The sequence below is a fragment of the Rattus rattus genome, chromosome 9 (genome assembly GCF_011064425.1).
Source record: "Rattus rattus isolate New Zealand chromosome 9, Rrattus_CSIRO_v1, whole genome shotgun sequence".
NCBI classification, from domain to species: domain Eukaryota; kingdom Metazoa; phylum Chordata; class Mammalia; order Rodentia; family Muridae; genus Rattus; species Rattus rattus.
In genome coordinates, this window is record NC_046162.1 from 64558260 (window position 1) to 64582534 (window position 24275).

Sequence of the window (24275 nt, forward strand, 5' to 3'; positions counted from 1 at the left end):
CATGGGGCGAAGCTGAGCACAGACTCTGGTTTTCACCTTCATGGGGAGAAGGGAACTCACTTTGGGAAGCATCTCTCAGCAGCTCCTTTTGTACGAAGAGCAAGGACAGCAGGGTGTCAATCACACTCTTCTGAGGGGGAGTGTTATCCTTGAAGCACATGGTAGAGACCAGGTCCACAAAGAAGCTGTTGCACATATGCCGGAACTGGGCGTGCTTCTCAATGGCTTTCCTTAGGAGGGAGGGGGGACTTGTGACAAAAAAAACTGTAGAATGTGTTTCCCAGTAATTCCAGGCAGAGGGATGGGGTATTTGGATAGTATTTTGGTTTAAATACTAAGGTTTGTTTGACCTTGGACTCCACAATTCTACACTAGCCTTCTAATTGCTAGGATTAAAACTAGGCTGTGTTTTGTTTTCTCCATTTTGATTTTGAATAAACAAATGAGATGAACTTAACAATGATCAGAACTGGGGTTGGGGATTTAGCTCAGTGGTAGAGCGCTTGCCTAGGAAGCGCAAGGCATTGGGTTCGAGCCCCAGCTCTGAAAAAAAGAACCAAAAAAAAAAACAAAACAAAAAAAAAAAAACAATGATCAGAACTGGTCTTCAGACTACAACAGGGCCAGGACTGCTTCTAGGACACTATCATTGTCTGGACCATTGGCTGTCCTAGAGCACGGAAAATAAAATGGGGCAGAGTCAGGGCTGCTGAGGCTCATAGACCTGAGGCTCAGCTCCTCCATCTCCTGAAAGGTGGACCAGATGCACCTTCCTCCTCAGGCAGAGACTAAGGCTGTGTTCACACAGATGAGGAGCTGGGGATATGGTCCCATCAGTACTGCCCTTGAACCTGTATCTAGCATGAGGGTGTGTGGGGGAGATGAGGAGGATTCCCAGACCTCACTGGCTGGTCAGCCAGGCAGAGGTGAGCTGCAGGTGTTACTGAGGTCCCTGTCCCAAAATATGAGGTAGAGTGATGAAGGAAGATACACACACACACACACACACACACACACACACACACACACACACACTCTTTTACATACACATGAACATACACCCACATGAGCACACACATATACATACAAAGGAGGCCATGATGGGCAGGGGTTGGGTGAATGGCAGGGCTGAGTCTCAGTTCCACCTCCAGCACCACTCCAGCCCTCCCCACTAAAAGAGGCCAAGCTGCACCTATGTGTTTGGTTTTCTCCCAAGGACTTTGTGACTTTCCGGCTTCTCTCCTAAATTTGCTGTCTCCATGTTGGTGCCTGCCTTATTTGGGAAAGGGATTATGGGGCAGATGTCCAGGAAGCCTTGCTTCTGGGATTGCTTGTGGAAGTTCTCTAAAACCAGTCCTTACACCCAAGGAACGCTGACCAAAGAGCTGGCATCGTCAAAGACTGTGTTGGAAAAAAGAGGAAGCTTTCTTAAGAGAAAGGGTGTTTTACCTGTGGTTCTGGGAAACAGTTGGCGAGAACTTGTCTGGCAACTCAGTTTTGCAGTAGGGGCATATCATTTGTCCTGGGGCGAGCCAGGTTTGAATGCAAGGTAGACAATACACATGATCACAGGGCAGACATACGGGGTCCTGTGCATCTCCCTGGCATATTGAACAGGGCTGGATACCAAACCTAGAACCCAAGAAAGCAATCAATTCCAGAGCAGAAATGCTGGCTCCAAGAAGCCGTTCCTTCCACCCCAAATCCAGGTATCTCAAAGTCTGCACATCTTACTTGCAGAACTTCTTGCTGGCTTTGTCCTTGCAGTTACAGAGTGTGGTCATTACAGCCGCAAATGGCCTGTAGGTCTTGAGGTTAGAGTCCTCTTCAAGACACTGAGGGAGGAGAGCAGTGGTGAGTAGCAAGGGTCCGAGGTGCAGGTGTCGGAGAGTGACCCAGCACCCACTGTCTCAGTGGCTGCTGACATGCAGCCACTGACCACAAAGAGCAGCGCAAGGCTTGTGGATGCTCTAGGAAGTTCCCACCAGGGCTGGAGCAGTTAAGAACACTGGCTGCTCTTCCAGAGGATCCTGGTTTGATTCCCAGCACCCACATGGCAGCTCACAGGGGATCTGATTCTCTGGCCTCCCTGGATGCCAGGCATACAAGCAGACAAAACACCCGTGCAAGTACCAGGACAGCCAGAGCTACAGAGCGAGACCTTATCTCAAAAAAACAACAAACAACAACTAACAAAAACCAAGAAGAAAGTTCCTACATTTAAATGTTCTTTTAAAACAAACATTTTAAGTAGCTGCAATGAATACATAAATTAATGGAATAAAATAAAACAATTGGAAAATTTGAATTACAATATCTTATTTTTCTTTGTAAACTCAAGATATCAACCTAACTGGAAAAAAACCTTTTAAGTATGTGTTGTCTATTTTATGAATCTTTTAAGTGTTTGCTGGAGGATGCTGGGGGCCTCATGACTGTTGACCCCAGGTCAGTGTCAGCTCAATGATGAGAGCAGGCTTTTGCAAACACACAACACAGCCCTCCTCCCCACCTTAGTGGGAGATGAGACCTGAGGCCCTTTTTCTCCCCACAAATTCCTTCTGACCTTCTAGCCAGGGAGTGGGAACCAGCCTCACAGCAAAGATGAGACTGAAGACGATACACGAATAACTCCTGGGCTGTGGTACCAGGAAAGGGCTTCCTAAGATTACCGGGCACAAGGTGTCAAAGATGACAGAGGAGCAAGACGGAAGAACCCTGCACACTTGGCTCCTGGGAGGCAGTTTGAGGCTGCCAAGGCCCATTCTGTTACAGAATGGAGAACTGAGCTTCTGTGTGGCTCAAGCCCATCACTGTGTTCCTTGGAACTTGGCTTCCCTGTCAACCTGCCACAGTACCCACAGCATTTTTAACAGCTGCTGAGCCTGGAGTTGTATTTCTCTGATGCCAACGGCCATCCCAACTGACTTCACTCATGGAAAGTTCCCAAGGGATGAGGACGGTGTAGGGAGAAGGAATGTGGAGCTTGTGTTGCACTGAGTGGCGGTGGCTGCTGCCATCACCAGTAGGCTTAAAGATGGTAGCGTTTTCTGCAGAAACGTGTCCTGTAATGCCACTCACTTTATCAAAGGTTTGGAGGGGCAGAGCATAAGTGGTTTCCTGTTTGTTCCCTTGCCCTTCCTCATGGCTGTTGCTATGACCATGGTGATGGCATTTTCTCCCCATGCTGAGCCACTGGGTCATTTTATGGTCACTCTAGAGGCTAAGGGTGCTAATTTCTTTATTCCTCCCAAAGAGGTCACAGGCTGGATAACTGCATCTCTGTTCCTGCAACTGAATGCTCCGTGGTAACCCTGGCTTAGCCATCTGAGGAGATGGTCAAATAGCCACCATCAACAATGTGGTGGTCTGTCACGCCATCGCTGCCCTTTGCACAGCTGTGGAAGCTTTCCAGAGCAGTAAGCAATAATCCACCAACCGGAGGAAACAGACAGGGTTTCGGGTCTGCACACTCCCCAGAGACAGGCAGGCTTTTACCTCAGCCCAGTACTTACTTTGTCTAGTAAGGAGACATACTTGGTTACCAGTGGACTCAGCTCAGGAATCTGGCTCTCAGTGCCCAGAAGAACGTGCTCCACAAAGAGGGCAATGGAGAAGATGCGGTTCCACAGGGCTCTGTCAAGAGAGGGGTGTTACCCGATGAGTTCTGACAGAGGAGCCCAAGATATGGGTGAAGAGAGCAGGAGCTGAGCAACAACTCGAGACTGGGCCCAGTGGAGGGCGCTTTCCCTGTATGCACAGCACTGGGCTGCAGACAAGCTCCTCACTCTTCTACACGCCAGGCACGCGTAAGACCTGTCTCAAGTTCAGTGCTTCAGTGCACATTGGTCCTGCAAGCGCAGCACAGGGACTGACTGTCTTCTGACCTTGACAGCCTGCCCCTGGGGCCCCTTCTACTTTGCCTACATTGTAATAGCATGCTCACTTCCTACCACTCCCAGGGCCATCTTCCTAGGTCTTTAGAACCAAAGGAGATAACCAGCACTCGAAAGAGGGTCCACCATTAATCAGGTGCATGAGGTTAATTAATGTCACTCCTGTCCCAGAAAGGCCTGCCCACCTTCCTCAGTTATACTGTAAGGTCTGGCAGGTTCCAGTGGCGAGCACAGGCAAAGTGCAGAGAGGCAGGCTCCTGCTGCTTACCTGACCTCCTGGATGATAGCTCTGGTCATGCTCCCACTGTCTTGTAAGTATCCTTCTGAACAGACAAGCTCCAGTGGCATGGACAGATTCTTTACGAGCTGTAACCAAACCCTGGGGCTTGGCTTCAGGATGTCTCCCTTCAGTATTTCAGCACAGGCCATTGCTGCAAATGCATCGAGTGTCTGCAACAAGAAGAACTGGCACGTGATGGATGCAGCAGGACTCTCTTCTCTACCACCTCCCCCGAGACACCCTGCATCCTGAGTCCCAGTGCATTCTCAGGTCCAGGCTTGAAGCCTACTCCTCAACTCCACTGCAGATGTGCCCATAAAACATCTATATAGGACATGGCTCTGTAGTTCCTCTGCCCTCAGGATGGTGGAATCTGAAGCTCCCACCGAGGGCAGCGCAGGTGGCCTTCCCCAAGGGAACACATACCATTTCACACCCAGCCAAGTTGTGCTTCTCTGCTGCTTGACTGAGGCTGCTCAGAACCTGGGGGTGGATGGTCAGAATTCTGGAGAAGTTCTGGAGCCGGGTCCTGAAGTGCTGATAGGCAAGGTGCACCCAGGGCAAGGAGAGTCCCTCTTCAGGTGTTCCTGAAGCCACTTGGAGCTCACTGAGGCAGGACCTCAGGGCCATCTGCAGAAACTGGAGACAAGAGAATTTCAGCACATAATTGTACATGGTAAAGATATGATTTCTTGCGGAAAGGCATAAATAAATATTCAAAGGCATACAGAAGAAAATTGGAAAATCAGGCCTAAGATCCCCTGGCTGCTTTTTGGTGGAACCTTATGGGCACTTTCCCCACCGACACCCTAAACTGATGTGTTGTCTAATCTTGTCAACCTGAGCGAGGCTGGAGTCATCTGAAAGGAGGGGACCACCATTGAGAAAACGCCTGCCTACGACCCAGCCGTAGGATGTTTGCTTGGAGAGGGTCCGACCCACTATGGGCGGTGTCACCCTGGGCTGGCGGTCCTTGAGCTATCTATATGACAGCAGGCAGAGCAAGCCAGTAAGTGGCACCTCTCCGTGGTTTCTGCATCAGCTCCTGCCTCCAGGAACGTGTTCCTGAGTTCTGAGTTCCTATCCTGATTTCCTTCAGTGATGAATAATGAGATGGAAGTGTAAGCCAATTAAATCCTCTCCTCCCTACTTGCATTCTGGTCATGGTGTTTCACTGCAGCAATAGAGACCTTAACTAAGACACCTGAGGCCATTTTGTTCCCCAAGTTTTTACTTGGTGTTACATTTTAAACACCCCTCCAACACTAGTCAACCCAGATAACATTGTTTTAATGGTTGGCAAGCACTCTGTCCCTCCTTTCTTCTCATGGATTTGAGGGAAAAATGTTTGTGTTTGTGTGTGTGTGTGTGTGTGTGTGTGTGTGTGTGTGTGTTCGCGCGCACAGATTTTCTCTGTAGCTCTGCCCTGAAACTTAGTGTGTGGATCAGACTGGCCTCAAACTCATAGAGAGATTGACCTGCCTCTGCCTCCCCAGTACTGGACTTGAAGTCATGTGTCACCACATTTAGTACTGGGTTTTCCTATGTGGCCCAGACTGGCCTTGAACTTACAATCCTTACTTGGTCTTTTGGACCCTAGGATTATAGGGGTATAACACCATATTTAGCTCTCCCTCTCCTATCCTTTTTTCCAAAATTAAGTTGTTTCTAATTCCATTTTCTTAGAAACCAAGCTGACAAGAGCCTCCTTGCATCTGCCCACATTTCAAACACTGCTCGAAGTGAAGACGCTGTTGACAGGCTCCGGTCACTGTTGTCTGAGGGGTCGTCGTCCAGTGATCGATCTTTGCTTCTGCCTTCACAACTTTGACTCTAATCTCTTTTTAAGGTCAGTTTTTTCTTTATTACTTTAAGATTTTTTTATTTGCGTGTGTGTGTGTGTGTGTGTGTGTGTGTGTGTGTGTGTGTGTGTGTGTGCGCGCGCGCGCACATGCACATATATACAGGTATCCAAAGGGGCAAGCCCAGAGGAAGCTTTTGCATCCCCTGAAGGAAGGGGTACAGGCTGCCTGATGTGTTGGGAACCAAACTTAGACGCCCTGGAGGAACAGTGAGCACTCTCGACCCCAGAGTCATCTCTACCTTAGCAGCAGGACTGACAACGATGCCATTTAGCGAGGCATCTAAGATTGTTTCTATCCCCAGGTGACTTATAAGTTTCACAAATCAAACAAGGCTAAATTCTCAGTGATTCCTAAGTAGACTACATTACCTTGTGACCTTAGTTGTAGTATGCCCTCAGATGTGTACCTGTGCAGTGAAGTATGAAGGTTTAGGGAGTCCAGTACGTCAACTGTTCCAGTGACCTTCATAATCATTATCAATGTCATGTAGCCCAGGCTGGTCCTCAACTTACTATGGACTTGAACTTCTGTTCCTCTTGCTTCTACCTCCCAAGAGCTGGGATTACAGATGTATGCCACATGCTGGCAGCTATGGGGAGATCTTAAGAGCTCCAAATGACACACATTTGGTTCTAGAAGGCACAGAGTGGCCCTGAGTGTTCCATGGGGCTCTGTGTCTAATCTGAGGATGTACTCTGGCCCATATTATATAAGCTCCACTCTTAACCCTGACTCCACACCTACCATTAACTCCTCCCGTGAAGACACTTTCATGGTCAAGAGCAGGAAGTCCTTCAAGTAGCTCTGCAGGAGTTCCTGCTGCTGTGCTGTGGGGAACTGAGCAAGATACAGGCCCAAGGGAGTTTTCTGGAAGATTTCCACAAACTTTTTCGATAATCCTACAGAGAGGAAGACAAAGAGGCATGAGCAAGAAACCACGTCTATGGAAGATAGTTACTGCCCCCAAAAGGAGCCATTATACCCAGGCTGGAGGGGTGGTGGCTCTGCTGAACTGGAGCCCAGGGAAAACATGGTGCTCGCCACTGGCCAGATGGTAGGGAAAACAAAGGCAGAACCAATGTTGACGTTAGGTCACAAGCAGCCAGGCTAGCCCCGAGGGAAGAAGAGGCCTGGGAGCCACATCTGTGCTGCATGCACAGAGTGAGTAGGAAGGTGGGCTGCTCCTTGAGCTGGAGTCAGAGGCCACAGCAACTAGAGCCCTGCCTGCCCACAGCTCTGGTCACTTGTTGCCCTAGACAAGCAGGGGCAGATGGACTGTAGTCACGGGACAGGGAGGTGCTTCCTCAGGAGAGACAGCTGTTGCAGACCTGGAAACCAAGGTCAGCACGGAGTGGCTGCACCAGCCTCTGGTGAGTCCTGAGGGGTACTTGTTGCAGAAAACAACTTTTCACCAGAGATGTTTGGCTGCCATTTTTTTCTAGACAGACAATGGCCAAATCTCTCATGTGACAGCAGGGTACTTTGTGACTAGGAGGACCTGTGGGTCCACATGGAGGAGGATACTTTGCTCTGGTTGCCAGCATGTCCTGCTGAGGTTCCACAATAGGGACATCTCCCACGGCTGCCATCTGTGTTATTTAGGAGCCTCAGATGAGAATAACCTTCCTACATCAGGAAGCAAACTCTCTGTGATGTAAATGACCTATTTTGTCATGCTCCCAAACAGTGACTAACAGTCACTTTGAAGGCTATCCTTGTCACCTACAGACTTATACCCTTGATGGAGACTTGCTCCTTCAACAAAATTTTAATTTATGGTTATATGTATTTGGGCATACACATGCATGTAGTATGATTTATTTTGAGCATTGGTCCTTTAAAGCACCTCTAGTTGCTGGTCAAATGGCCCTTTAAGAATTCTTAGCTATTAGAACTGTTTGATCCTAAGACTGTCAAGTGTTGGTTGCCCCTTGGATTTTGAGGAACAGGATAGGCTTTGAAAAGCCAGCTGAGGGGTTGGGGATTTAGCTCAGTGGTAGAGCGCTTGCCTAGGAAGCGCAAGGCCCTGGGTTCGGTCCCCAGCTCCGAAAAAAAAGAAAAAAAAAAAAAAAAAAGAAAAGCCAGCTGAGGCAGAGAAAAGGGACAAGGGGCCAGCAGAATGAGAGGAAAAGGCAGTTGGTACAGAAGACAGATGAGCCAGGAGAGGCAGAGCTGAGCAGATAGGGTACCATGGTTGTAGTTTGGAGCTGCTGGTATTGGGAACACTGGGAGAAGGGGGTGTTAAGCAGACTGTTGAGGGGGCCAAGGGAGGAACGGTTGGGAGAAAGCTTTGAAGGGGCTGGGCTGTAAATTGGGAGAAGGGCTGGTAGGGAGGTAAGAGAATTGGTTATTGTGTGTAAAACACACACACCAAAACCATTTTACACATCTACTCATGTGACTCAGCACATGACAGGGGACAACTTGGGCAATCAGTTCTCTCCTACCACGGAGGTCCTAAGGATTGGACTTAGGTTGTCAGGCTTGACAGTAGGTGCCTTTACTCACTGAGCCACATTACCAGCCCTTTAAAAGAAATTAAAATGGAGGAATGATAAACTGGAGACTACTCCACACCCAGAGTGTTAAAACGAAAACCTCCACAACTGTCCAGCCTTCAACAGGTTAATCCATTGCAGTCTTGAGGTGGCCGTGGGGGAGCCTCACCCTCTGTGTCTGTGATATACTGAGCCTGCACCCAGAGCTCCTCCAGGTAGTCCCTGATTCTCCAGCTGAAGGGGACAGCATTGCAGGCATCCTTGAGCAGGTTCATGTGGCTCTGCACCAGGATGAAGGGCATCTCACTGTTGGACCTGCAGCAAGGCAAATGAGAACGAGGCTGGTGAGTGGAGCTTGACTCTGGCTGCTGTGCACAATGGAGACCAGCCCTTCAGCCCTGAGAGAGGCTGGTGCTGGGGGACGGCTCTGCACCGGAGCCCTTGCCTATGCGGGTGACACGCTAGGCAGCATTTCAGTACAGCAAGGAACAAGGATAGAGACAGTGGGGGATGGCGGATGGTTCAGTCAAGTCACACCATGCAAGCGCGAGGACCTGAGTTTAGATTCCTAGCACCCCCATTTGGAAGGGAAGGTGCAGTTGCACACACTTGAAATCTCAGTGCTGGGACGACAGAGATGAGGGAAAATCCCTAGTCTTGGCTGCCCAGCCACTAGGTAAGCTTCAGATGAGAGAATCGGTCTCAGAACATAAGGTGTGAGGTGGGAGAGGTGGTTCAGCAGGTCAGAGCACACACTACTCTATCAGAGCACACACTACTCTATCAGAGCACACACTACTCTATCAGAAACCTGAGTTCACTTCCTAGTACTCACATCAGATGGCTCATAGCCACATGGAGCTGAGTCACACACACACACACACACACAGACACACACACAGACACAGACACACACACAGACACACACACAGACACACACACACAGACACACACACACACACACACACATACAGACACAGACACACACACAGACACACACACACACAGACACACACACAGACACACACACACAGACACACAGACACAGACACACACACAGACACACACACAGACACACACACACAGTCACACACACAGACACACAGACACACACACAGACACACACACACACACACACACACACACACACACACACACACACACACACAGTCACACACACACAGACACACAGACACACACACAGACAGCACACACACACATAGACACACACAGACACACACAACATAGACACACACAGACACACACACAGTCACACACACACACACACACACACACACACACACACACACACACACAACAGTCCAAAGTTGTTCTTGCCTCTGTGACAAGTATGTACACACACAGACACGCACAGAGACACACACACACAGAGACACACACACACAGAGACACACACACACAGACACACACACACAGACACATACACACAGACACATACACACGGTGCTGCCCTTGGTCTCCACAGGCATGAACACTTACAAGCATATGCACATAAAATTAATAAATTTTAAAAAATAAAATTAAATAAATTAAAGACATGGTATTGTAGGTCATGTGGACAGTGGGGGAGGTGGGGGGGTTCTAGGTCAGCGGTTCTGCTATAAAGGAACTCAAGGAAACCCCCTATTTACAGACAAAAGAAAAAGTGGAAGCAGGAGACAAGTAAGGTACCCAGCTTTCATGGCAGACCAGCCCTTCTGTGTTCTTTCTGCCCGTCCGACTCTCTGACTGCCCCTGTGCAGGGGAGTCTGACCATAAGCTTAAAGCCTGTCCTGTGGACATCAACTGCACACTATACTTAAATAAGTGCTTCCATCAGCCATTGAGAGTCCCATTCCCAGAGCTGGAGAGATGGTTCAGTAGTTGCTGTTTCAGATGACTGGAGTTCTATTTCTGGTACCTACATTGGGTGGCTCATGACTGCTTGAAACTCTAGTTCTAGAACCGACCCCTCTTCTGGGCTCTATGGGGACCCACACATGTTGCACCTATACACTTCTCTATATCTATGTACTTCTTGGTAACCTACATCCTGGAGCCCCACAGGGTCAGGCCCTGGATGGAGTTAAAAAGGGAAGGCAGGCGAAGCACAGGCCCTGCCAAGCTCAGCATCTTGGCACAATAGACCCTGGTGTCCTGAACCATCACATGTGCTCTCAGAGTAGGCAGATGGGACAGCAGAGAGGGACTAAAGACCTCTCAGGGGTTTGATGAGTACTGTCTACTCCTATGACCCTCCAAGCTGCACCTGGCACCCTAGGACAGTACCTGCCTAGCAGTCACTTGGAGAGATGCTTTGCTGTGACCGTCCCTTCATAAAAGCAAGGCAGTCACTTACCTTGTGTTATTCAGCGCAAGAGGGATGTTCAGGAACTTAATATCACTGTAAATAAACATCCAAAGATCTTGAGCCCAGGCCGGTGAACCTGGCCGGGCCAGAAGCTCCAGGTTGCCATCTCTGTCGATGTGAGATATCATGCTTGCCAGGATGGGGGTGACCACATCTTGGACCCGCTTCCAAAGGGTGTGTCTGTAACAGGGACAGAGAGAACCCCCTGTGGTCAGGGTAACCATGACATGCATGGCTGCCTCCATATTCCCTTCCTGAGGTTCCCACATGAAAGCCAGAGCAAGAGCTTTCCAACATTCTCAAGAATGGGGAAAGCAACTGGAGAGATGGCTCAGTGGTTAACAGCGATGAGCTGCTCTTCCCAAGGTCCTGGTTTGAGTCTTAGCACACACATGGCACCTCACAACCACCTGTAACCCCAGTTCTAGGGGATCTGCAGGGGGTGCGCAGGTACACACGCATGCAAAAAACTCAAAGATAAAATCAAGCTCTTTTAGTAAAAACAGAAGAAGGGGTGGTGGGGAAAGAGGGCTTCAAACAGGAGCACAGAAGCTTAGAGGCAGAGATGGGGGACCTAGTCTCATGGCTGTGACGAAACAGGTGGCAGCAAGCGAAGGCACCGGCTTGGTTTTATAGTTTCCAAAAGCAGTCATCCATTTCCACTGACAATGAAAACAGTGCCCAGATTCACTGAGAAAGAGACTTTCCTGCAGCTAGCAACAAAACGAAAACCCAAAGTCGGCTTTCTCTAGGTCAGGGCAGTGAGCGCCTCCTGGGATGTAATTCTGAGGCACCTGTGCTCTGCACACGTGTGCTCCGAGATTGCCATGGTCACTGTGTGACTTAACCTGCATTTCCTGCTGACGTGCTTAAGAGCTGGATGGGAGGCAGTGGGAGAGCAGCAGCTTACCAAATCCAGGGCCTGAGCTCAACCTCCCGCCCCATGCCAAGGAGATACACACATATACTGAATAACTAATTGATCATAAAATCATAATAAAATAAAAGAATTATTAAGTAATCTTGGAGATTGGTTTCTAGTGTTAGCATTTAATATAGAGAATTTGAATTGAAGAGATGTATGTACTAAGGGAGAAAACAGACGCCTTGGTGGGCAAAGCCATCCCTTGGCTTAACAAGCATACCCAAAACAGTGACAAGGAGAGACAAGAACAAAGATGTGAGGCAAAGCAAACAGCTGAGCCGAGGCTGGAAGAACCTCCCTGCCAACGGACTGCAGGCTTAGATAAACAAAGAAACTCAAAACCAATCAGCACTCAAGACAGACAAGCGGGCGTCAAGGCCTGCCATCCAGAGGACGCATTTCCGTGTTAAAATGGGGGCAGTTGTAAGCTGTTCCCGAGACATGCTAGTGACCAGAGTGAGAGGCAGCTGTTGCAAAGCTGTGGCGATGAACCCCAAAGACCGCATTCCACATCAAAGGGGTGGAGAAAAGGGAGATGGCGTAGACGGATTTTAAACATGTGAGCTAGAAGACGAGCAGCCACAGGAAGCAGAAATGCAACTGGGTTTGATAGCAGGCCTTACAGGTGCCTTCAGGAGAAGATAAGAGGATGAGGAGGTAACTGGAACAGAAAAGCCTACAGTAGGGGTTGGGAATTTAGCTCAGTGGTAGAGCGCTTACCTAGCAAGCGCAAGGCCCTGGGTTCGGTCCCCAGCTCCGAAAAAAAAGAAAAGAAAAGAAAAGGAAAAAAAAAAAAAAAAAAAAAAAGAAAAGCCTACAGGGAGGAGCCAGCACCACCAGCTTCTGGTCCCCAGTCAACAGAGTCGAAGGCCAATACAGGTCTGCTTCTGGGTGGGACCCCTGTGTACAGTATAGAAATGAGGACCAAGCCCGTGGGGGCCTGAGGTCCTCCAGAGACCTGTGGTACTCAGCCCTCCAACAGAGGCTCTTCAAAGCGCCTCACAAGACCAGAGGAAATGGTCAGTTTTGTAGACAATAAAGTACTTTCCCGGCTCCTAATGCTGCAAATAGTGTCACCTCAACCAATAGGTGCCATTGTCAGCTCATGGTCACAGCCTCTGAGAGCATCACTTTCTATGGCTTATGACATATTGGCAAACACTCACATCCCCCCAGGAATAGATCATCTGGGGGTTTCCCTGAATATTTTTTATTATAAAAAAGGTTTAAATAAAAGACCAGCAATGCCCCATATAACAATGATCCAGGTTCATTTAAGACCCTCAGGAGGGCAGGTTACATCTCAGATTTGCTCAGGGATATAGGAAGAAACACCTGGGCACTTATCCTTGATATAAGAGTCCCACCAGCAGGAGCACCTCACTGAGAGTCGCACCAGCAGGAGTACCTCACTGAGAGTCACACCAGCAGGAGCACCTCACTGAGAGTCACACCAGCAGGAGCACCTCACCGAGAGTCACACCAGCAGGAGCACCTCACCGAGAGTCGCACCAGCAGGAGTACATCACTGAGAGTCACACCAGCAGGAGCACCTCACCGAGAGTCACACCAGCAGGAGCACCTCACCGAGAGTCACACCAGCAGGAGCACCTCACCGAGAGTCGCACCAGCAGGAGCACCTCACTGAGAGTCCCACCAGCAGGAGCACCTCACTGAGAGTCCCACCAGCAGGAGCACCTCACCGAGAGTCACACCAGCAGGAGCACCTCACCGAGAGTCACACCAGCAGGAGCACCTCACCGAGAGTCACACCAGCAGGAGCACATCACTGAGAGTCACACCAGCAGGAACACATCACAGGCATTGTGCAAAGGCCTCCATACATTTTGCTCCTTTTACCCTTGTACCTGAAGGTGCCTGCCTCCTGCAGGGCATCCTGATTGGCAGCCTCCCTGGTGACCCATTCCTTTAGACTTCGGACCTGGTTCTCTTCTTGCTTGTTTAGAAGAACATGGAGGCGCATCTTAGATTCCCGCAAAAAAGAAGCTGTGAAGACAGGACCTGTTTTGTCCTACTCATGCACACTCGGTGGTAGGGCCCATCAGTTCTTCATAGTTCTTGACACACCTCACCCAAGAGGAAAACTGTTTACCCTCAGCCAAGGCAAGTTCTATAAAAGAACCTGACAGATAACCATAGATTCCAACTTTATCCATGCTTCTGCCAAGCCCAAGAAGCCTGGAAGGGCACCCTGTCCCCCTTAGGTATATGACTCAGCACCTGGAGCACAGTGCTCACCATTGAGTGTGTTCTCTTCATTTAAGAGGTCAAGAAGAATGGTGACTCTCCTCATGTTGCGTTCACAGCTCTCACTCTGGTCTCTGAGCATCCCCACAGCACCCTGCACGCAGCTCCGCACCAGTCTGGTAGTGTCCAGGACCTGTGAACACCGAGGAAGAACACAAGACTTCTACTGTGCCTACTGTAGTCTGGACAAAGGCTAGGCCACCCACGCAAGATGGTGGTTTTGTGTTAGCAATCATGTGGCCCCAGGTGGTGGTTAAAGTTGGCAAAACTTACACTAAACCCTACCAGCCACACCTCCTGATGACTGGCTTGAGCACAGCTTAGAGGAGATGATCCCTTACATGTGCATTGTGGAAGGAGGAAAGGTCTCAGACTAACCCCACTGTCCCCTTCCCCCGAATATAAATACAGGCGAGAGGTCAAACATGCAGCTCAAGCGTCTCCCTTAGCAAATGGCAGAAGTAGGACTCACATCACAGCCTCTCAGGTCACAGGCCCTTTTCTTCTCCTCTGAACCTTCTTCTTCCACTTCCATTTGTTCCTCTGCCACTTCCCCTGACTTGCTGGACTCTGTCTCCATCTCCTCCTCTGGGTCATCCTCTGCTAGACAAAAGGCAAGGCAAACGTGTTCAAGACAGCTGCAGGACCAGACTGCCTAGGTTTATACCCAGGTTGGGACTTGCCAGCCTTCCTGTCTGCAGCGATGGCTCTAGAAAAGTGAACATGTGCCTGGTATATCAGCTCCAACTCCAGGCTCAGGCACTCCCTAGCCTGGGCTCTAAAGGCTGGCCAAGGGATCATGGTGTAGCCTGGCACCCTGGGGCACACTCAGGTGGCCTTCCTCTTGGCTCCAGCATTGCTGTGACCTCTGCTGAGGGCCGGGGCTGGAACAGCAGAGTGGCTCTGCATCCAGCATCACAGCTGGCATTTCCCTCCCGACACATACACCATGTCCCAGATGACTGTCTCGTACTCACGCTCGGGTTTGTCCACTGGCTCAAACAGCTGGCTGATGGTGACATTCTGCAGTTTGGTGACATCTGAGGCCATGACTGTCGATCTGCGGAGGTCATCAATATGTACAGACCTCCATAGCCCTGTGAAGAACAAAGTCTCTGGAGTCTTCTATAACTTAGCTGGTTCCTTCTCATTTATAAACAAAATATACCTTCAACCTGGCTTTTTACATTAACTTATTTATATTCATTATTATTGTGTGTATGTATGTGTATGTATTTGTATGTGTGCACACATGTGCCATAAAGCACTTGCGTGGATTCAGAAGATAACCTGTGATCATTGGTTCTCTCCTTAAGAGCCTGGGGCACTCATCAAGCTCAGATGGTCAGATTCCAAAGCAAGCACCTTTACCTGCTCAGCCATCTAGCTGGGCTAACCCAGATTTGTTTTTTAAAGGTTAATTTCTATGTACTTGAGTATTTGACTATGTGTGTATGTGCTCACCACGTGTGTTCTTGTAGGTCAGAAGAAGGCATCAGACCCCCTAGAACTGCAGACATAGATGATAATGGTCTACCACATGGGTGGTAGGAATCGAACCCAGGTCCTCTAGGCCAGCAGCCAGACCTCTTAGACTCTGCGCTATCTCTCCAGCCCCCTAACCCGGATTTTTAATTGCACCACTGCTGAGGGAGTGATTAGTACCCCAAAGTCTAGGACATGTGCAAAAACGCAAGATCTGTCAGCAAGATCGACCTAGGTACTATTTTTTTTTTTTTTTCGGAGCTGGGGACCGAACCCAGGGCCTTGTGCTTGCTAGGCAAGCGCTCTACCACTGAGCTAAATCCCCAACCCGACCTAGGTACTATTAAGACCTAAAATAATCTCTTTAAGAGCATCCACGGTGACTCTAGGCTCCCCACTCACATCTCATTGTAGCCACCACATCGTAATTAGTAAAGGCACAGAGGCGCTGGTATCTCTGACTTCCAAAACACACATGCCTCACAGCAGGAGAGAGCTGGGCAGTGATATGAACATTTCTCCCACAAAATGTCAGTGCACAAAACCAAAGGGAAAGGAAAGTGAAGCTGGGGAGTTGGTGCTGGAGGGAGGGGTGTGAAGACCTCAGAATCCCTACATCATGGCGGGTGGGAGTCAGAGGCCGTGCCCACCTAAGGTAGACAAGGGACTGCTGATGTCACTGCAGTGTGCCCAAAGCTTGTCTGCTTTTGTGCTTTTGATAGAAGTCTTTCTGTGTAACCAGGCTGGCTTTGAACCTGCAGCCCTCCTGCCTCAGCCTCCAGAAATCTGGAATTACAAATGTGTGCAACCTCCATACCCAGGTAACTGCAACTGGGTAAGAAACCAAATTGCCACTCAGTATTGTTGGGATTCAATTCTAACCTCAGACACGGGATCACATAAACACCTCAAATGCTGCTTAAAAACCACATTCTTCAGTGTTGTGGCCCTACCTCCATGGAACCCCACGTATGGTGTACCACTTCCCATTCGAGACAGTTTTGTGACAAAATAAACGAAGACGAAGTCCTCTGTTCCCTGTGTTTTGTTGATTTCATTGATGGCAGAATACCTGTTTAACAAACACCAATCAGTGCCATGCAAACAAACCTGTGCTGGGAAGCTGGCTGGTGGTGCCCCATGAGCTGACCAGCCGTCTCAGCCTCCCAGGCTTAGGTGCTTGAGTGCAGTTCACACCCCCAGGATGAGGTGGGCTCACTGCCCCTCCCAGAATCCTCTGCTCAGAATGAGAATTCCTTTCTCAATAGAGCCCTGTGTTTTCTGGGCTTTGCCTGCTGTGGCTTGGGCCTCTGGCCTTCCTATGGATCCCTGAAGAGGGCTATCTTTGTAGCACAGCAGTGGAGAACTGGTTTATTAACATGTGAGGTTCAACACTAGCCACCCACACATAAACCACGTACATATCACACACACACACCACGTATACACACTCGTATTACCCTCACACCACACACAGTCTGTCTGGTTACTGCCCTTGAACTTGCAATAAATTCATATCATACAATCGAAGACAGTTTCCAAAAAGGAAGTACAAACACATGTCAGGGACAGTGTTGACAATCCTTGTAATGTTCTACTACTGACACTGCTTGTGCTCTTCCCTGGCCGTGTGTGTGTGTGTGTGTGTGTGTGTGTGTGTGTGTGTGTGATATGTGTGTTTATGTGTGGTATGGTGTGTGTGTGTGTGTGATGTGTGTGTGTGTGTATGTGTGTGTGTGATAAGTGTGTTTATGTGTGGTATGGTGTGTGTGACATGTGTGTGTGTGTGCGTGCACACGCACATGTGTGCATGACTGTAGAACCCAGAGATCAACCTCAGCTATCACTCCTTAGGAGTGGTCTATCTTGATTCTGGTCAGTGTCTCACCAGGACTTGGGGCTCTCTGTTTAGGCTAAACTTGCTAGTCACTGGGCCCAGGGGTCATCTGGCTCCTCCTCCCCAGCACTGGTACTGCAAGTGTGCATCGACACGCCCAGCTTTTACATGAGTGCTGGGACCAGACTCAGTTCTCTCGCTTACGTGACCGAGCTATTCCCTAGAACTCTAGCTTTTTCCTTCATGTATACAGTCATCTGGTGAAATAAAAAGAGAATATTCTTGTTAGCGTGTGGCTCGTGACAGACATTGTGCTGCTCGCAGGGAAGATTTTCTGAGGCTGTGAGTGTTGGTTCCCCATGTTGTTTATGGACAAGCTCTGAAAACATACTTGGCAGAGGCTACGAGCTGCGCGCTATGGATGCCATCGTCAAAGTCTGTCTGGATGACAAGGATCTTACGCCTGGCTGGGTTCCTTAAGCAGGAGCTAGAGGAGAAAGGGAATAGATTATCGGGCGGGTTCTCCCTTCCAGAAAAATGGATGAAGGAATTCCTTGAAGCATGGTGAGGCCAGGGCCACAGAGAAAAAGCATGCAGAGAGGTAAGCAGGTAGGCGGATGACTCAGCGGAATTCTAAATGGCCAGCAAGGCTGCCTGAGGAGACTGAGGAAGCTTCATGGGTGGGAGAGAGTAGCGGGGGCAGGGGAAGAGCGGGAGGCCCAGACAGCACCCAGTGCAGTGAAGCAGTGCTCCACTCATTAAGCAGTGCTAGGGCCCAGACAGCACCCACTGCAGTGAAGCAGTGCTCCACTCATTAAGCAGTGCTAGGGCCCAGACAGCACCCAGTGCAGTGAAGCAGTGCTCCACTCATTAAGCAGTGCTAGGGACCACACAGCACCCATTGCACTGAAGCAGTGCTCCACTCATTAAGCAGTGCTAGGGCCCAGACAGCACCCAGTGCAGTGAAGCAGTGCTCCACTCATTAAGCAGTGCTAGGGCCCAGACAGCACCCACTGCAGTGAAGCAGTGCTCCACTCATTAAGCAGTGCTAGTTACAGCTCTGCCAAAGCACCTGACCAGGGCTGAGCCCTAGTGATTGGAGCTCGCAGAGCGCCTCACCGGACATCCTTAAGGAACGAATATTCAGTGTCAAACTGCTGTAGTGACAGCACCATAGGCTTTGAGGCCAGTCCTCTCAGCTCAGACTCTAGGACATCACAGTCATGACTGGTCAGCAGTCTGGAGAAAGTGGTGATCTGCAAAGGAGAGGAGTGTTGGCAAGAACCAGTGAGGAAGCCCATCTTCCCAGGACAGAACCTAGAAACATGAGGAGGTTGGGCTTTGCGCATCATGGCTGCACATGGCTCAGTGTGCAGAAAGAAAACACCAGCCCAGAGTATCCCCAAAGACAAAGATCCAAGAAGAGATGACAGATGACTTAGTCTCCTTCCTGCTTTGGGGCCCTCTGTAGTCTCTGGATACTTTACGACTCACCACAAATGTCACTTCTTATAAACCAGTGGTTCTCAACCTTCCTAATGCTGCGACCCTTTAATACAGCTCCTAATATTGTGGTGACCACCAAACATTAAAATTATTTTTGTTGATAGCTTCGTAACTGTAATTTTGCTACTTTTATAAATCATAATGTAGGGCTGCAAAGATGGCTCAGCGGTTAAGAGCACTGACTGCTCTTCCAGAGGTCCTGAGTTCAAATCCCAGCAACCACATGGTGGTTCACAACCATCTGTAATGGGATCTTATGCCTTCTGGTGTGTCTGAAGACAGCTACAGTATACTCATATACATTAACTTAATAAATAAAATAAATAAATCATAATGTAAATATCTGATACATGACCCTTGTGAAAGGGGTTGAAGCCCACAGATTGACAATGGTGTCAGCCATTGGCCTCTCTTGCCCCTGTCACATCACTCTCAATGGACATCACACTCTTCACCACAGACTCCAATATCCTGAGGGTGTGCTAACACTGTGACGCCAGTTCTCACCTGCTGCCCTGACCTCTGAGCTTCTGATTTCCTCATTTCCAAGCCTACTACTGGCTCCAAACCTGATCCTCATTCCTGAACTTTCTGTGTTGTGAAGCAGAGCCCCCAGGCAGTTAGGAGGGAACCAGTGAGTGTCCTGTCCCTAGATGCCTCGGTGGCCTGCTGTTCCTCCACCAAGTCAGTAGTCAGCCTGGGCAGCTGCACCTGACCATCTCTTTTCCATGTTTGTGTAGGGTGCTTTGTATGGGTGTGCACCACTTGTGCCTGCTGGCCACAGAGCTCAAAAGAAGGCATTGAATCCCCTGGAACTAGAGTTATAGCTGCCATGTGGGTTCTGGGAATTGAATAGAGGTCCTTTGAAAGAGTAGCCAGTGCTCCTAACCATTGCGCTATCTCTCCATCCCCTAAACATTTCTTTGGGTTTTTGGTTTTGTTTTGTTTTGCTTTGTTTTCAAGGCAAGGTTTCTGTGTGGCCTTGGCTGTCCTGAAATTCACTCTGTAGACCAGGCCCGGAACTCAAGAGATCCACCTACCTCTGCCTTCTAGGTGCTAGGATTAAAGGCGTGCACCACCACACCGGACATCCGGTTGTTCTTGATGTAGATCATCTGCCTTTCTCCTCTGACTCTACTGATCCTGAAGCTTTCTAACTGGTCTGTTTCCATGACAGTCTTGTGTCTCACTGTTGTTCCATTGCCAAGGCCCTTCCGGGTTCCTCTAGGCAGGAAGGATCAGGTTCCTTAGTGGAGCCCCTAAGGCCCTCTGAGAGATCTTTCCAACCTCAAGGCAAAGAACTCACAGCTTTGGACCTCAAGTTCTACCAGTGAATTCTCCCAGAGATTCTCACATCTCACTGCCCTCAACCTTGCATGGGGTGCCTCTTAAAGAAATCCTTATATCCCCTTCTCTCCACCCCATCTCATGCATAGCGGGCTTCCTATGTCCCTGGTCCTTCCTGCTAGAAGGCTGCCTTTCTAAGCTACACACACACTGGTCAACGATGAGAGGCCACATAGCTATACTATCTATAAGTCATCCCTGCATGCTGGCTTTAAATACAGCTTGAGTCCCTAACCCTAGGAGCCTAGGACTCTCAGGTGACAGAGCAGAGGGTGAGGCTATGGGAAAGCAGTCACCTCTGTGAAGACAGCCTGGCATTCATGATGGTCCATGCGCAAGTGGGCCAGGAGGAAGTCTACAAAAGAGTTGTGCTGCTGTTTGTAGTAATACTCCTGTGACAGCCGATTTGCAGCGAATGAGCCTAAAGAGGAACCACTCAGCCTGACCACAGCGTCTGGTGTTGCACAATCCAGCAGGATGAACTTGGCCTCTTCAGACACCTTTCGGTACAGCTCCTCCGTGAGATCCCTGCAGCCCTGCCTCTCTACAGCCTGCAGCACCACAGAGGCACAGGCATCGGAATGGTAGCCGATGAAGACGTCTGCAGGACTGTACTTGTGTCTGGCAATGAACTGGTCTGCTTTCACATCTGCAAACTCGTGTGCCCACTGCTGCAGCTCCTGCACGATGCGCTTCTGCCACCCCTGCAGCACGGTGTTCATGTCCAGGTAGTGCTTCTCCAGACGGTTGATGAGGGGCACAGGGAACTGCTTGTACACCACATCTTTCTCCTCGATGACGATGAGGCGGAAATCAGTGTGGACTCGACACTTGACTCGGTGGGTACCTAGTCCAAGGTCCACGTACTTCTGGCCCCCAAGGAAGACATAGTACTGGTTGAGAGCATCATACAGGCTCTCATAGAGATTCTGCAGGTTCAGCAACACTACCATCTTCCCTGTCTCCATGCAAACCTTCACCCGGTTAATGTTCCTGCAGATCTGGGTGTATTCCTGGTCCTGGGGAAAGCTGGAGCCAAAAATGATCTCGGGTTGCTGACCCTCAAAGAATGTCTGCTGTAGGATCTGCAGGGCCACATAGTTCCTGGTCAGCACAAGCAAGTAACGGGAATCAGCACTGTCCAGGCCCCTGCTGGATGCCTGCAGGTCAGGGTGAATGTTCTGCTTGATGAGCTCCACAGTACTGACTTCTTCCTTGTACAGGGTCTCGGGAAGACTGGCTGTAAAGATGCTCAGGGCCCGGATATCGTCTTTACCACTGAAGTTCCGAAGGACAGCATGAGCGATGTCTCGGGGGGAGAGCCCCTTTTTAGAAGCTTTGGCTTTGGCAAAGACCATCTTGATGAGGCTGTAATAGTCACGAAGCCCAAAGAACTCCTTATCCTGCTTCTGACACACTGTTTCATAGGCCTTGGCAAAGGGTGCAAAATACCCGCGGATTCTATCCTGAACCAGCCTGTCGGAAGAGCAGATCCCCTTGGCGCTCTCTATGAGCTCTTTCTCATTGGGACTGCCACGTGACACAAAAATGCCTCGGTTCATCTTGGCAGGGTCTAGAGCCCAGTTGGAAATGCCAACGAAGCCGACTTGTTTGTACGGGGCAGGGTCATCTTCAATGCACCCGTCTTCCAGCAGGGGGTGCAGGGTCTTGAGGGGCATCTTGGGTGAGTCTTCAGCCAGCCCCACCTCATCCAGCACCACCACGGAGACATACTGCTGCAGGTCCTTCCCCTGCTGGAACCGAGCGCACTGCTTAAAGGTGCTGATGATGCCCTGCGGGGTGGAATGGGGGCTGCACTGGAATGACACCAGATGGACCTGTTTCAGGCAGCGGAAGAGGTCCGAGGAGGCAGCCTGCCCTTGCATGGCGTCTGCTACAATAATCTTGGCCAGGGATTTGGAGCTGCCGGGCTTCCCCACTAGGAAAAGTGGAATCTTAAGCTCGATGCAGATTACCATCATGAAGACGTTCTCCTTCAAAGCCAAGTTCCTGGCTATGTTGCTCCTTATGGGTGCATCCCTCAGAAAAAGATCCTGTACATGCGTGATCTCATTGAGGATGACCTTGGGGCTGTTGTATGGTTTGGGAAGGCACCGGGCAATGGCTGCACGGTAGGGTGCTTTCTCTTCTAAAGAGGCGTGGTAGCATACCCCAATGGCCATCACCAGGGACCAGAGAACAGGATCTCTCTCAAAAGCAGGCGTGCTGTCACAGCATTCACGGAGAAAGTCGGCCAGCTTGTTTAAGAGCATGTTACTGTGGTCGTGAAACCACTGGAAAACTTTCACACAGCGCTCCACGTCCCGGAGGCTGACGAAACCACATTCATTCTCTCTCTTCCTCATGAACTCCTGAGAGGCAGAGAGCACGTTGGCAATCACGAAAGTCTCTCTTTGATCCACTGTGACAGAGTCCACCAGTCTCTGTACGATCTGTTGGATGTAGAGCCTTTCTGCAGAGTCATTCAGTTGTCCAAAGTCCCATACCAAAGGAATGAGGCTTGGAGGCAGAGCGTGGACTCGATATACCAGCTGCCGCAGGGGGATGGAGCCCAGCCTCTCTGCAGTCTCCTCTGCACTCACTCTGTATCCCAAACCTGCTGACTCCAGGCGGTGGATCATCTCCTGGGAGTGCTTCCGGTAAGGGTTGCAGGCAGCAATGACATGCAGGCCAGAGTCCTCATTTAGGTGCTCACCACCCACTGTCCGGTCGCACAAGACCTCTTTGATACAGCTCACAGCATCTGTTGTGTTGGCTTCGTCAAAGAACAAGATGGTCTCCAGGTTGTGTTGGGCCTTATTGAAGAAGGCTGTTCTCTCAGCATCCTTGACCCTGGAGTAGATCATGGATGGTGTTGTCCCTCCATGGACCTTCACCAACTTCATAGTTTCTGCCTCAATGCTACCGCGCCTGAGGTCGCTAAGAAATTTGATGAGTCTGGTCTTCCCACAGCCCGTCTCTCCCATGATGATAACTGGGATCCCACACCGGAACCGCATTTCAATGGCCAGGATCTTAAGCATATTGTCCGTGGTAAGTTCATATGTTTCATCGGGGTCACTAGGCCACTCGATACCTAGTGCCAGGCAGAGCCTTTCAAGCTTCTCATGTCTGGGCAAGCTATCAAAGTCGATGTTGAAGGGCACTCTCTGAAGCTTCAGCCCATCAAACAGTTCTTTGGTCATGACGTCCTTTTTGATGATATTCCCACTTGAGGGATTGATGGCATCAACATAGCCATTGCTATTGGTCTTCAAGTGAAAACCTATGAATGTCATGGTCATGCGGTCACCGTTGAAGAAAACATATGGATGGGGCTCTGACTCCCATCTCTTTCGAAGAGAGAAGGGAGCTAGGTCTTCTTCAGCTACTCCGTCAATGGTGACCGAGTGCTTACCTGGGCTTTGGTCTGAAGTCTGAAGAGTCGGAGTGGCAAAATCCCTGGCCATTAAGACCATGAAGGTCACCACGAAGTTCTTGAAGCCCCGAAGTGTGTCTCCAGTAAAAGCTGAATTGCAGAAGACAGACGCCTCACAGTCTTTGAGCTGACAGTTCAGAAACCAAGCAAAGTTCCGAAGCTCCGACCAGGAAGGGTTTGTCAGGCCACAGTAAATCAGGAAGTGCTGCAGGCATTCCTCAGGAGAGCCTTCCACAGAGTCTTTTTCATACCGAAATGCGTCCAGGTTCTGCCCCTGATGGAACCGTCTTAAGTACTGGTAAGGTCTTTGGAAAGCTTCACTGCAGAACTCCGCTGGGTCCATCCCAGGTTCTGTGTGGCTCCTCTTGGGAGTCAGCTCCATGTTTATCACCTCCTTGGGAGGACAGCAGGTGACTTTGGGGAAGATATCAAGAAAATTGAAAAGGGGTGCACGTGCATTCTGCAAAGAGGAAACACAGATAAAACAATTATCACTGAATTCCCTAAGTCTTTCTGCCTTAAGTCTCCACACAGTCTGCACAGACTGGCAACTTTTGC

General features: G+C 49.8%; 1 protein-coding gene across 1 annotated transcript in view; it reads right to left on the bottom strand.

Moving 5' to 3' along the window:
- The window catches only part of Rnf213 (ring finger protein 213), a 97207-nt gene that overhangs the window by 23701 nt on the left and 49231 nt on the right, over positions 1-24275 (bottom strand). The window contains exons 29-45 of the mRNA XM_032911975.1: positions 20575-24177; positions 18545-18681; positions 17817-17912; positions 16542-16660; positions 15081-15200; positions 14576-14706; positions 14095-14263; positions 13704-13842; positions 10899-11090; positions 8709-8854; positions 6786-6940; positions 4603-4815; positions 4165-4346; positions 3516-3636; positions 1735-1835; positions 1450-1632; positions 61-230 (exon numbers count right to left, since the gene is read on the bottom strand). Of these exons, the coding sequence (XP_032767866.1) occupies positions 61-230; positions 1450-1632; positions 1735-1835; positions 3516-3636; positions 4165-4346; positions 4603-4815; positions 6786-6940; positions 8709-8854; positions 10899-11090; positions 13704-13842; positions 14095-14263; positions 14576-14706; positions 15081-15200; positions 16542-16660; positions 17817-17912; positions 18545-18681; positions 20575-24177 (5977 nt within the window). The remainder of the gene's footprint in view (positions 1-60; positions 231-1449; positions 1633-1734; positions 1836-3515; positions 3637-4164; positions 4347-4602; positions 4816-6785; positions 6941-8708; positions 8855-10898; positions 11091-13703; positions 13843-14094; positions 14264-14575; positions 14707-15080; positions 15201-16541; positions 16661-17816; positions 17913-18544; positions 18682-20574; positions 24178-24275) is intronic.